This window comes from Marmota monax, unplaced genomic scaffold, assembly GCF_021218885.2.
Source record: "Marmota monax isolate L192 unplaced genomic scaffold, Marmota_monax_Labrador192_F-V1.1 WCK01_AAM20220418_F8-fsc00073, whole genome shotgun sequence".
NCBI lineage: Eukaryota > Metazoa > Chordata > Mammalia > Rodentia > Sciuridae > Marmota > Marmota monax.
Window position 1 is genome coordinate 1,010,130 of NW_026692846.1, and position 13,512 is coordinate 1,023,641.

The following is a 13,512-nucleotide window of genomic DNA, read 5'->3' on the forward strand; positions in this document are numbered from 1 at the left end:
CTGCTCATGTCCTTTTCACATTTCTCTTTTTTCGGGGGGGGGGGGCATGTACCAAGGATTGAACTCATGGGCACTCAACTATTAAGCCAAATCCTTAGCACCCCCCCCCCTTTTAAATTTTATTTAGAGACAAGGTCTAAGCACCTCGTTGTTGCTGAAGCTGTCTTTGAACTCGCAATCCTCTTGCCTCAGCCTCCCAAGCTGCTGGGATTATAGGCGTGTGCCACCAGGCCCCTCTCACATTTTTTCATTTGGAATCTCTCTCTCTGTCTCTCTCTCTCTCTCTCGTTTGATTAATCTTCCTCCACAGAAAACCTGGGAGAGGATGCATAGAAGATTATGGGTTCTTGGTTTTTGGATGTGACATCTCTGAGGATGTCTGAGCTTCGCTTTCTTCCTCTGCTCCTCTCCTCATCCTCAAATGCTGTGATTCTGGACTGGCCAGTTGCATTTAAGAGTAAGGTATCCTTCGTGCCTGGGGCTTGTTATCTGGTGAACTTGGAGGCCAGGCGTCTGGCTGGCATTCTACTAGACACCCCAGCTGCTAATCTTTTCTTTTGAGCTGCTGCAGAAAGAAGAGTCTGTGGAGGCTGGTGCCACATGTGGGGAGGCCAAGCTTTGAAAAGGAGGGTAGAGGAGGTAGGGGAAAGGGCAGGAGTCTCACTGCCCCACTTTCAGAACAGGGCCAGGCCTCAGTGCCCCTCTCCTGGAGCCCCAAAGTACCTGTAAGCCCTGGAGGTAGGGACGGAGGCCTGGATTCTTCTCAGATACTGACATCCACAATCCAGTCTGCTAAAGTAGCTCTGCTTCCACCCTTCCCCAGCTCGGCGTCCCACACCCTTACCCTCGTGTTATTTGCCTTTTTAACGCTACTTTTCTGTCATTTTAGAGGGGTTTCAGGAGGGAGGGGAGGAAATTATTCTGCCATATTTTACTACAGGTGTCTATATTCAATTCTAAAATTTTCCAAGGTTGGTAAGAGACCTTAGCCAGGGAAGACACTTTGTTGCCTTAGATAGCTGAAGATGCCTGAATTTACAGAAGTGGTTTCTTCCAGGTATATAACTGAGTTGAGGTTTTGGGACTGAGTACAGCCTATGGCAAATGTCAGGCGAGCTCTTCACACAGTACAGATGGACACGTGGGCACCTTTAAACGTAGCTCAGGGCTTACTGGAACCTCCTTGCATACTGTTCCTACAGGATAGGCTCCTGAGCCATCTTCTGGAATGCAGGGCCACCGACTGCATGTCATTCCATCTAGGAAGCAAAGCACCCATTCAAATCACTAGTAAGGAAAACAGGCTGACAATTAAACGGAGTCTCCTGACTTCGGAGATGTTACAATGCAAAACGATGCTTCTCAAAACCAGTGCGGTCTCAGCTGTCCACGCAGACTCCCTCGGCCCGGGGGTGGACGGACCGCTCTTTTCCCCGCCACCTCACGGAGAGTAAGCGGACGTCTGGTGCAGTTTGCAGCCGGCAGAGGGTGAGTGGCGGAGCTGGGCGTGACGCAAGCCTGCGCGCAGCGGACCGCCTCTCCCCGCCCGCTCCTCCAGTGAGCCCCGCCCGTCTCGAGGCGCTCACTGTTCCTCGCCTCCCGGAAGCGCGTTCCTCCCTCCACGTCGCAGGCACAAAGTCGTTATCGCGAGAGTTTCTATGCCGGCGCCCAGATCGCGCGAGACTGCGGAAGAAGCGGGAGCGTGTGGCGCGCGCGGCGGCCGCGACGGACGCAAGATGGCGACGGCGACCATAGCTCTCGTAAGTGAGCCCCCCACGGCCGCGGGCGGCCCTCGACTGTTGGGAGCGGGTCTTCTGCCCGGCCAGTGCGCGGAGGGCCCCCGGAGACGCGGCGGTCTCCCCGGGCCCCGCGCGGAGCCCCTGCAGCCGTGGGGCGCGCGGGGCGGGGGCGGGGCGGGCGCGCGCCAGCGGCGGGCCCGCGGCTGCAGCTTCCGGCCCGTGGACTCCAGCTTCCGGCGGCGCGGCTGGTGGGCCGGCCCGGCACCGGCCTAGGGTCGCTGGCGCGCAGTGCGCCCACGGTCCCGGCGTCCGCTCCCGGAGTGCGCCCCGGCGCGGTGGAGCGGGAGGACGGGCCTCGGCTTCCGCCGGTGCTCTGCAAGGAAGCGCGGCCGAGGAGGACGTCCTCCCTCGTCGCACGTCTCCGGGCAGTCGCTCTGTCCCACGCTCTGTGGGAGTCTTTGGAGCGCAGTGAGGAACCAGGCAGAGGCAGTCACCGCCTCGGTCCGCGGTCTGGTGGCACCAGTGACCGCCTACCCTCCCGGTGCCTGGTGCTGGGCGGCCGAGGGAGTGTGCTCAGGTTGCGTGGGCGCTCAGAGGAGCCCCTCCCTGCTCCGCTCTGCCCGCCTCCGCCGGCGCAGAGGGTGCAGGAAGCGTTAGTGTAGAGGGAGAGCCCTGTGCACAACACCGACACCGCCGCCCGTCCTTCCCACTTGGCCTAAGCTGCCCTCCGCTCCTGGACCCTTTCCCTCTGCACTTCACCCCTTTGTTACCTGCTATTCTCCCCCAGCCTACACCCGGAGGGATGGGCTAAGGTCTGTTTGAGGAGGCACCTTGGTCGGATCCATAAGATCAGGGAGTGCAGGGGGGGCTGCCGTTGACAGGCTCTGAGCTGAAAGTTGGGGCAGAAATTGTAGGATGCCTCAGCGTGTGAGGTACAACCCAGTGTGTGAACCTTACATCATGGATAACTTTCTACCCTGCCTTGCTGTTTCTTGAAGCCATATGAACAAATGAAGCCAGAGGGCTGAGGACTTGATGCTTGTCCTTGGGCAGCAGTGCAAGTTGATGGCAAAGGAGAGGGAGGCTCTGAGACAAGGATTAGATACCTGGGAAGGTGTAAGAGAGTGAATGGCTCAGCTCAGGGGGACTTCGGGGTGAGCTGGGGTTCAGCTCTATTATGGTGCAATGGGAGACAGGTAGTGTCATTGTTGAGATGGACATGGGCAGCAAACTGGGGTTTTCAGTGGGGTGTTTGTTGCCCTTGAAATCTCCCAGGCTTGCGACAGCAAGCTCTGGAGGTCTGACAACGTTTCTCTTTTAATCTTGTATTTGTGTGTGTGTGTGTCTGTGTGTGTGTGTTTGGTGTAGATGATTGAACTCAGGGCCTTTAAGCCCACTCTTCCACTGAGCTGCACCCCCATTCCCCGCTGTGCAGGCTAGGCACAGTGAGAGCCTGTTCTCACTGTCATGGTGCTTCAGCTTTTGTGGGAGGGCGAATGGAGTTGCTGAAATGGGCTGATACAGTTGGGGTAGGGAAGGATGCAGAAGAGTCTCATCTCTTTGGACTTTCTGCTGCCTTGTGTTGCAGAAACAGGTCAGCAGCCCCTTTCCAACAAGGCTCATTTTTATTGCATTGTCTGACTTATTGTTTCAATCTTCCCTTCTCTGCTGCCAGACCTGCTTCAACTTGGGGTTCATCACCTTGGGTTTTTTCTCGCTTCCCCATGAACAGTCATCTTCTCACAAAGGCCCTCCTTGGCTGCTATAGCTTAATATGCCTCACACTTTTCATCTTGTGTTTTTATTTTTTTTTCTTAGTGTTCCTTACTACAGAAATCATCTTAGATGTCAACTGCATGTTGTTTGTCAGCACCTGACCACGAGACTCCAGAGGAGTTGTTTTTCTCTCCCCTGTTGTGGTGCTCAGCACTGAGTCTTGTCACATAGTGAGAAGCATGGTTCCATATGAAGGGACCTGAATAGATGGCAGATAGCCTTCTCTAGCCAGCCCCACTCTAGGGGTCTGACCCTGATACTGTTAACAATGCTAATTGCTGCATCCTGTGGCTTTCTTTCCATGTGCAGGGACTGGCTACCTAAAATACTTCATTTCAGAGAGACTCAGTAAATCTTCATGGCAACCCTAGAAGAGAACATTCCCCTTTACAACTAGGACCTAAGGCCTAGATACATTATGTTATTTGTCCTAAGTCACTTAAATTTTTTTTAAACTATAATGGAAATAGTTTGTTCTGGGCAGAACTGGTGTTTGCACCCCAAAGAGGGGACTTCCTGTCCCTCGAGGTACTGTTGCCTGGTGCTGGGGAACATTACGTCTTCAAAGCATGCCATTTTCATTGCCAGAGGGTGACAGCATATGACTAGATACGATGATAAGTGACAATTTTCTTCACACTTTTTTTAGTGATTGGTTAGAATAGAACTCTGGATTCAATATGATTAAAAGCTTCATTCTTCCATGAATGGGGTGAACAGGGTGGGATGTCCTGTGGAATATCTCCCACTGGACTGAATTTTTCCAGGAAGTCTCATGTGAGCTGTGTCCTGCTCTCCGCAGTGTCCTTGTCCACACTGGTTGGTGTAATTTGGGGGAGTGGGAAGTTTTACAGTGCCCAGGTTTACCTGTTTACAGATGTCTCTGGCTGCACCTGCAGAAACAGCCTCTGCTCTGTGGGGGGGAATGTCAGAGGGCCCTCTTTCTTTTGGTTCTCTGGGGTGCTGTTTCTGAGCAGCAGTGGGACTGAGCTGGTCAGTGGAGCATCTGAAGCAGTTCCAGGCAAGGTGGGGTGTGGGGCTAGGTTGGCCAAAGTGTTGGGGCCCCTTGGCCAGGTCTCCCCAGTGGGCCAGCTGTGTTCTTCCCACACCTTTAGAAGCCTGAGGATCTGAGTAGTGTGCCTTGGATGAGTCAACTGGCCTCTGGTTCTGTCTATGCATGGTTCCAGGGTGGGCATAGCCATCCCTTCTTGTTCTTGAGCAGGGATCAGGGAGGGGTGCATTCTACCTTGTTCCTGCTGCACAGCCTCTAAGAACATGTGAAGGCTCATTACCAAGTTCTTCCATCCCCACAATACTGCCCACCTCCTGTCTGCCCTTGCCATCCCATAGGACATGGCAGTTGCTGTTCTCTCTGGGTGTGGGTCCAAGCTCCCAGTTGCCCTTGGACAGTGTGCTGTTGGGGAGGGAGGCTTGGGCTTGACCAGAGCCTGTGAAAGGACCAGGAGACTGATGCTAAGCTGAGGGCTGTCCACATGTGTACAGGCTGCTGCCTCAGGAGGAAGGTAGTCACCTTGTCTTCCAGCCTGGCCCAGTCTGTCAGCAGGAGAGGGTAGCTTTCTTTGGCATGGGACAGGAGCACCACTTGCTCTCTACCTTTTTCCTCCCTGTCCGTTCGTGGGGACTTGCTGCCATTCAGGTCTGCCCTGGGCAGCTGTTGGTGTGATCATGGGTTGAGGAGTGGGCAGTGTAAGTGGGGGTAGTTCTGGGACTATTCAGGGGCCCAGCTGAAGCTGGACCCTTCCTGTGCCCTTGAATAGCCTTCCTTGCTCAGCCCTTCACTTGGGAAGAGGAGAGGGCCTGGTAGAGTGTGACTTTCAGTTACAGCATCTCCTTCCTGCCTGCAGCAGGTCAATGGCCAACAAGGAGGGGGGTCCGAGCCAGCAGCGGCGGCAGTGGTGGCAGCGGGAGACAAATGGAAACCTCCACAGGTACTGATCTCAAGCATCCTCTCCCTCAGGCACACCTGTCTGCCCGCCCGCCTGCCTGCCCGCCTACCCGCCTGCCTGCATGTCCCTGGGGCCAGAGAGGCCTGGCTAGGGCAGGTGGGGAGAAGCCCAGGGATCCTTCCCTGCCTTCTGAGCAGACATCGTCTGCAAGACTGTGGCCCATCCCTGAGCCTCTCCTGATCCCTCCCCACCCTATTTCTGGCCTGGCTTCTCTCCTATGGGTCTCTCCTGCCTCAAGCCCTGGTCAGGGCCTGGCAGTGGGCTGGCTGGGCAGGGGCATTGGGTACTGCACTTTAGCTGTGCTTGCTCCTTGCTGCCAACTTGGTGCAGAAGGGGGTAGACTTTCTGTTGCAAGACAGGCAATGTTTTGTTTAGAGCCAGAAGTACAGATTTTCATTTTAGTTTTGTTTTTATTTAGACAACAAAACAACATACAAAGTCAAAGCACAAGTGTGGGAATCCAGCCCCCACCTTCTCTGCATCCCAGGCTCAGGGTGGGTGAAACAGGTCTTGTCCTGCTCTAGTAAAATGGCCCATGGGAGCAAGCCCTCTGGGAAGTGGAGCTGGGCTCTGTTGTCACTGGGTGACAGTTTTCTTTGTGCCTGTCTGTGGCTGTACCTGCCACCAGAGGGTTCTGGCAGGCCTCTTGGGCCTAGTCCCTCCTCCTGGCCCCCAGGCACCCTCAGGAGTGGGACAGGGGTGTGGTGTGTCACCTAGACCCTGGGAAGCTTTGGGTCTGAAGCTCCAACCCCAGCTGCTGTCCAGCAGCCATTGGTGGGTGGGAGAAGGGCCTTTTGTTCACCAAGACAAAGAGGAGATTGAAAAGTTTCTAGGGGGTGAGGGGAACTGGCATTGATTTCCATGGTGACAGCCTGCTCTAGCATTCCAGCTTCTGCTTGGGCCCTCTCCCACTAAGGAGGAATGGGCTTGGGGCCAGCTGGGAGGGCAAAGAAAGGCCTAGTATGAGCCATACTGCAGCTCACCCACTGCCAGACCTTGCTATATCTTGGGGCCTGCTTGCAGTTCTGGTTGCCCAGGAAGGCCTTCTAGCCTTCTTACCTTTTGACCTTGGGCTAGAAACCCCGCACTCAGGAGTCCAGGATGGGGGTCTTAGAGTTTGGGTCAGCTGAACCCTGCTGGCTTTCTTTGATCCCCAGCCGTTGCTCCCACTCATGGTCTGGATTCTTTCCTCTCTTTCCCTCTCAAGGCTGTGTCTGGAAGCCGGGAAGGGTGTTGGTCTTTTGAGTTGGTAGGCAGGCAGGCAGGCTCTGTCCACCCTCCATCCCACCACCCCCGCTCTGCTGGCTCTAGTGCTGGGCTTCTCTCCCTGCTTGGATGGCTGTGTCCCCCTGCAAAAACCTGGAAGTGGATTAGACAAAAGGAATGTAAACATGACCCTAAACATAATCCACTTAGGTTCGCAGCCTGCTGTGGCGAGCCCACCCCTGCCCAAGTGCCTCCTGGTTTGTTGACGTGGTTGGCTGGGTGCTGTCTCCCTGGGGTTGCTCTGTTCCTGGTTCTCCCAGGGGGCTTAGCACATCGTGAAGTCTGATAGAGGCAGGCTGGAGCCCCCTTAGGGCTCATGTGGCCTGGGAGTGCTTAGACTCTGTGATGTGTGCACAGGGCCTTGTCTGTAGGGCCAAGGATGGACATTGTCAGGAAGGAGGCCCTTTGTCTGTACTTGCTCCTTGGCCGGCCCCTGGAACTCGAAGCTGTGTCTGTGTCCATAACAGGGGCTGTGAACAATCTTAAGAGGCCAGGATGCCAGGTGGCATAGGAGTAAGGAGTCCCTGAATGCCCTGAAAATACCAGCCCTACTCCTCCTTCCCTGGAAAACAGCTAGCCTGGATCCCCTGCAGGAGGTGGGGTGGAAGCTCTGGGAGCAGTCTGGCAACGAGGGCTGGCTCCTTTCCTATCACCCCCTACCTGCCTGGGTAGCTCCTAAGGAGTCTTCTGTGGTCTGGGCCCCTTAACTGCTTCAGGATGGTGCCAGGGCCCCCAGAGTACCCACTTGCCTCAGTCTATGTTCCACCCATGGGTCCTGGGGGAGAAAGGCCTAGGATGGGGACAGCAGAGTTAGAAGGGGGTCCTATATCCACGCAGTCAGTAGACAGCCTGGTTTTGGGCTGGTCCCTCCCTGGGAAGAGGCTGGGGAGATGGAGGGTGGGGTTTCTGGGACCACACAAGGGAGACCTGAGCCTGCTGCTACATGACTCCCTTGCTTCACCTTCTAGGGCACAGATTCCATCAAGATGGAGAATGGACAGAGCACAGCCGCCAAGCTGGGGCTGCCTCCCCTGACGCCTGAGCAGCAGGAGGCCCTCCAGAAGGTGAGCACCTTCCTCCAGAGCCTGTGGGCATGGCTGCTGAGCTGGGTGAGTGGGGGCACACCATCTCCCTGCGGGCGGGCCCCCCAGTGCTCCTCACTGCTGTCTCTCGCAGGCCAAGAAGTATGCCATGGAGCAGAGCATCAAGAGCGTGCTGGTGAAGCAGACCATCGCACACCAGCAGCAGCAGCTCACCAACCTGCAGGTGAGCCCCACCACTCTCCCTCCACCCCACTTCACTGTCTCGGGGGCTGGCTCTGCTGGAGGCTGTCCTGCCCAGCCTGGGCCAGGAGGCCTCCACTGCCCCTCCCCATCACCTACACCATCTCCTCCTCCTCCTTCTCTTCCTCCTCCTGTGCCTGTGGCCATCCCCTAAAGGTGTTATGATTCTCATACTCTCAAGGACTCATTCTCAAGATCCCAGGGTCCTCCCTGAGGCTCCAGCGGCCCAGCTTTTCTGCCTGTTGCTCACTATGGCCCCTTCTCACCTGCCTCCCTGCTCCTTCTCTGTAGCTCTGCCCCATTCACCCTTGGGGTCTCCCCCACACCCTTGTCCCCCAGGCTGTGCACAGCTATAGTGGCACTGTGTAGGGTATGTCCTCCCTACCCCCATGGTCAGGCCCCACCCTTCTGCATCCAGACCACCTGGGCTGGGACCCAGGACTGAGGGGACAGTCTAGGGGTGCCTCACTGGGCCATGCTCTAGACTAGAGGCTGTGCTTTCTGTGTGGGGCCAGTAGGTTCCTGGGCCTTGTGCCCTCCCCCTGCCCAGGCCAGTCCTCAGACATTCACGCTGCCAGGAGATGTCCTGGCTGTTCACCGTGCTCCATCAGTCCCTCTCCTCCCTCCCTCCCTTCCTTCTGCCCTGGCCAGTCCTGCTGCAAAGTCTGCAGGGCAGGGCACCTGGGGCTCTGCGGCCCCCCTGGGCAGGTGCCGTTGCAGTGTGGGAAGGCAGGCGGGCCTCCCTGGCAGGGCGGGGACTCCGGGCCTGGCCGCTGTCTGCGTGAGGTGTTGACGAGAGCGGGAGACTGCTCGGCTCCAACAGACTGAACTCTGTCTTTACTGTCTTTCAGATGGCAGCAGTGACAATGGGCTTTGGAGATCCTCTCTCACCTTTGCAATCGGTCAATAGAAATGCTCACTTCTTCCGGGGCTCATGTCCTTAGTCAGGGCTAGAGGGGGGCAGTGCAGCCCACTGCTGGGGACCTTGCTCCCCTGGCCGGCCCTGCCCGTCAGCTCTGGACGAGCACAGCAGAGCGCCAGGCATGGCGGGGCCAGTGGTGTGGGCACCCACCCCGGGACCGCCCCTGGGGAGGCCTCCATCTGCTCTGAGGGCCCGCCTTAAAACTAACCGGCCAGGTAACTGCAGAGGGCAGCCGCGGCAGCCAGCCAGGGAGGGTAGCTGCCGGTGCCAGGCTCGTCTGTGCCCTGCTGCCCCACGCAGGGTGCACCACGGGCCACCAGGTCGCCAGTCTCCAGGCTGCCTAAGGCTCTTGGGTTGGGCTGAAGACCCTGAGGAGAGAGGGGTCCTAACTTGTGGCCCCATCAGACCCTGGAGGGAGGACGGAGGGGAGGTGGGGGGTGGGGGGATGAGTGAGTGAGAAAGGGAAGGGCAAAGATTTGGGCCATGGGCCTGGGCTGTCAGCAAGGTCTAGAGGCCAAGGAGGAGGCAGAGGCCATAGCTGCGGGGCTGCAGCAAGCAGAGTCTTTTCCTGCCCCACAGGCAGTCTGAGGCGGCCAGACACCATCCTGGGGAGGATCCTGAGGGGGAGATATGGCCCTTTCTCTGGGGGCCATTTGGAGGACTTGGGCCAATCCTGAGCGAGCTTCCCTCATTGGGGAGACACTGTGTGTCAGAAAGGCAGCTGTCGACCCTCTGAAGACACCTGGGCTATGGGGGTTGTGGTCAGGGAGAAAGCTGTTTGCCCACCTGTAGATGGGGAGTCCCACCTTGAAGGGGAGGCATGGCCCTTTCTTGGGGAACATAGGCCTGAGGGACAGATGGGGCTTCATCTTGATGTAAGCGGAAGCCTGGGGCCTATTTGTTAGGGAACCCAGTTTGAGGAGGGAAGAGTCAAGTTTTCAGAGACTTCCTAGTTTGAGGGAAGGTCGTCCCAACCATGGGGAGTCTGTGTTGGGCAGCTAGACTCTAAGGGAGGGGCCAGGCCTGTGCCAGGCTTTTTGACACAGATAGGAGTAAACTGGTCTCTGCTGGGAACCTTCACAAGGGCCAGGGGAGCCCTTGTTCGTGTTCAGGCAGGGTCCTGGGGCGTGTCTTCCTGTGGCCCACAGTGCTTGGCTCTGGAACTCCCTGCCTGGCACAGCTGTGAGGTGGCAGGGGAGAGATCCCCATTCTTGAGGGTTCAGGGAGGTTCCTCAACGCAGTGGCCCAGCCCACAACCAAGGCTTGCCAGTTTCCCAGCTCCAGGGAGCCCCAAGGTTTCTCAGTTGGGTTCTCCGCTGCCTCATGACACTTCTGGGGACCAGGCCAGTGGCTCTTGCCTGTGCTCTTGTGGCTCCAGGCGTAGGCTCTAGCAGCTCTTTTTAGAGGGGAGCGGGGCGTTGGGATGGGAAGAGTATAGGTCACTGAGCCCCTGCCTGAGTTGGTCCCGCACGAGCGACTATTCCTCGTTCTCTCCAGGGAGCCCCCGTCTGGGCTCCTGAACTCCCCTGGGGTTTCTTCTGGGCAGTGGCTGCCCCGTCTTCTGTCACCCTCTCTTCTGGCCTCCATGCCAGCCAGTCCCTCCAGCTTGGATGACTCCTCCTTCCCTTTTCTGTTGCAGTACTTGGCTGGGAAGGTGGGAGGATCTCCCAGCCCGGCCCGGGGTACCTGACCCTGGGACTGGAGGGTGAGCGTGGTGGGAGGGCGCAGAGCCCTGCCTCCTGGCCACCAGTCAGTTTTGCAGCTGCAGTCTGCCTGGGACTGGGCGGGCTGGGCTCGTCTGTGTACTGCTGTTGGGCCTGGCCTTCTTCAGGGTGGGGTCCTGCTGACCCCTGTGCCCTGACTTTAGGGGCCAAGCCTGCATCTTGCTGCTGGGTGGGGATCACTCCCCACCGCAGAGTTCATGGGGCAGGTGGGTGGGCCAGGAGGGGAGAGGGCTGCTAAGCCCCTTGCCTGCCTCCCTGACAAGCCAGTGGCGCTCTCTCCTTCTGTTCTGCTATAGATGGCAGCTCAGCGGCAGCGGGCACTGGCCATCATGTGCCGGGTCTACGTGGGCTCCATCTACTATGAGCTAGGGGAGGACACCATTCGCCAGGCCTTTGCCCCTTTTGGCCCCATCAAAAGCATTGACATGTCCTGGGATTCTGTCACTATGAAGCACAAGGTGAGCAGACTAGGTCTACCCCAGTTGCCTTGGCCTACCCTCCTTGGGGTTCTTCCAAGCCTGATAGGGTTTCCTGTGTCTAGGGCTTTGCCTTTGTGGAATATGAAGTCCCAGAAGCTGCACAGCTGGCCTTGGAGCAGATGAACTCAGTGATGCTGGGAGGCAGGAACATCAAGGTGAGGGTGTGGGTGCAGGTGTTGGGCTTTTGGGCCTTGAGAATGTTCTGTCTAGTCTCCCAGATGTGTCGAGCAACCTCACAGAAGCCTGCTGTGACTAAGTCTGACAGGTGCTCTCGGTCCCTTCCCCTTCCCCAGGTGGGTAGGCCCAGCAACATAGGGCAGGCCCAGCCCATCATCGACCAGCTGGCTGAGGAGGCACGGGCCTTCAACCGTATCTACGTGGCCTCCGTGCACCAGGACCTCTCGGATGATGACATCAAGAGTGTGTTTGAGGCCTTTGGCAAGATCAAGTCTTGCACACTAGCCCGGGACCCCACAACTGGCAAGCACAAGGGCTACGGCTTCATTGGTGAGCTGGGGGTGCTGAGGAGAGGTGGGGGCCCACCTGGTGCTGGGACTGGCCCTCCTCACTGCTGCTCCTGCCCTGCAGAGTACGAGAAGGCCCAGTCGTCCCAGGATGCTGTGTCCTCCATGAACCTCTTTGATCTGGGTGGCCAGTACTTGCGGGTGGGCAAGGCTGTCACACCCCCCATGCCCCTGCTAACACCTGCCACCCCAGGAGGCCTTCCGCCTGCTGCCGCTGTGGCCGCAGCTGCAGCCACAGCCAAGATCACAGCTCAGGTGAGGGGGTGGACAGGTGCTCTAGTCATTTGGGAGCCAGCTCTTGATATGGTCTTGGGTGGAGGTAGCCAGACTGGGGACTGAGTGTGGTTGCCTTCTGGGTTGCAGGAAGCAGTGGCTGGAGCAGCTGTGTTGGGTACCTTGGCAACACCTGGACTGGTGTCCCCAGCACTGACCTTGGCTCAACCCCTAGGGGCTCTGCCCCAGGCTGTCATGGCTGCCCAAGCTCCTGGAGTCATCACAGGTGAGTCTGAGTAGGCCAAGGCTCTCCAGGCATTCCTGCCCCTCATTTCTAGGCTCTCTGCCTTCACCTGCCCAGGGTGGGCTGGCCATGGCGACCAGCTCTGCTTCCTGCTAAGGTGGGGGTTGTGGGGATAGCTGCTGGACCTGGTTGGTTTTGCTGCAGGTGTGACCCCGGCCCGTCCTCCCATTCCGGTCACCATCCCCTCTGTGGGGGTGGTGAACCCCATCCTGGCTAGCCCCCCAACACTGGGTCTCCTGGAGCCCAAGAAGGAGAAGGAAGAGGAGGAGCTGTTTCCTGAGTCTGAACGGCCAGAGATGCTAAGTGAGCAGGAGCACATGAGCATCTCTGGCAGCAGTGCCCGCCACATGGTCATGCAGAAGCTGCTGCGCAAGCAGGAGGTGGGTGAACAGACCCTGGGTCGGGATGTAGGGGTGGGGAACATCTAGGCAGGCCACAGTGCTCAGCTGTCTCCTCCCCACAGTCCACAGTGATGGTTCTCCGCAACATGGTGGATCCCAAGGACATCGATGATGACCTGGAAGGAGAGGTGACAGAGGAGTGTGGCAAGTTTGGTGCTGTCAACCGTGTCATCATCTACCAAGAGAAGCAGGGTGAAGAGGAGGATGCAGAAATAATTGTAAAGATTTTTGTGGAGTTTTCCATGGCCTCAGAGACTCACAAGGCCATCCAGGCCCTCAACGGGCGCTGGTTCGCTGGCCGCAAGGTGGTGGCTGAAGTGTATGACCAGGAGCGTTTTGATAACAGTGACCTGTCTGCGTGACCTTGGGCCAGTTTTCTGGACTTGCACTTGTTCCTTGTTTCCTCTGGGTTTTATAGTGATAAACAGTGGTGTCCCTGGGACCAGGCACTCGGCTCTACCAAGCCCAACCTGTAGTGTGCATAAAGTGCAGATGCTGCTGGCCCTGAGCATCCCTGTGTCCGGTGGTCCCATGACCCAGCCTGGGTGGGTGGATGTGCATCCCCCTAGCTTGGCAGAAATCTCCAGTAGAGAGGGCGTGCCTTCCGGTGGAGCTGGGGGCTGGCCTGTGCAAGCGGGCTGGGCGCCCTGCTGTGCTGTGTCGGTGGGAATGGGTTTGCCGCCATCGCCCACGCACCTAGTGCTGGGGGAGGCCTAGTCGCCGATCTCAGGCACTTAAATTAAGGACGAAACGAGTGCCTTTTTACCCGCCCCGCTCGTGGTTCTCGGGGTCGGGCCTACAGGTGCAAGTGTCTGGCCGCCGCCGCGTCTCGCGCCTGGGCGGGGCGGAGCGTCCCGGCAGGCTGTGCGTGCTGCCGCTACGGGTCCTCGTAGGCGCCGCAGGGCCTTCTGGGG

The 13,512-nt window shown here is 57.9% G+C and overlaps 1 protein-coding gene across 5 annotated transcripts; it reads left to right on the top strand.

The window, feature by feature from the left end:
* The first annotated feature begins 1,656 nt into the window (after window positions 1-1,656).
* Puf60 (poly(U) binding splicing factor 60) lies at window positions 1,657-13,106 on the top strand. Of its 5 annotated transcripts, none has more exons than XM_046449118.2 (12): window positions 1,657-1,760; window positions 5,381-5,464; window positions 7,717-7,812; window positions 7,925-8,014; window positions 8,883-8,933; window positions 10,974-11,135; window positions 11,219-11,311; window positions 11,450-11,663; window positions 11,745-11,935; window positions 12,044-12,179; window positions 12,342-12,577; window positions 12,661-13,106. In XM_046449118.2, the coding sequence occupies exons 1-12, from the start codon at window positions 1,659-1,661 to the stop codon at window positions 12,958-12,960; spliced, it is 1,755 nt and encodes a 584-aa protein (XP_046305074.1). In that variant the 5' UTR covers window positions 1,657-1,658; the 3' UTR covers window positions 12,961-13,106. The 5 variants fall into 5 exon arrangements, with proteins under 5 accessions (XP_046305074.1, XP_046305076.1, XP_046305075.1 ...); XM_046449119.2 differs by having other exon boundaries at window positions 1,693-1,760; window positions 5,384-5,464; XM_046449122.2 differs by lacking the exon at window positions 1,657-1,760 and adding an exon at window positions 2,337-2,551.
* The last annotated feature ends 406 nt before the right edge of the window (window positions 13,107-13,512 follow it).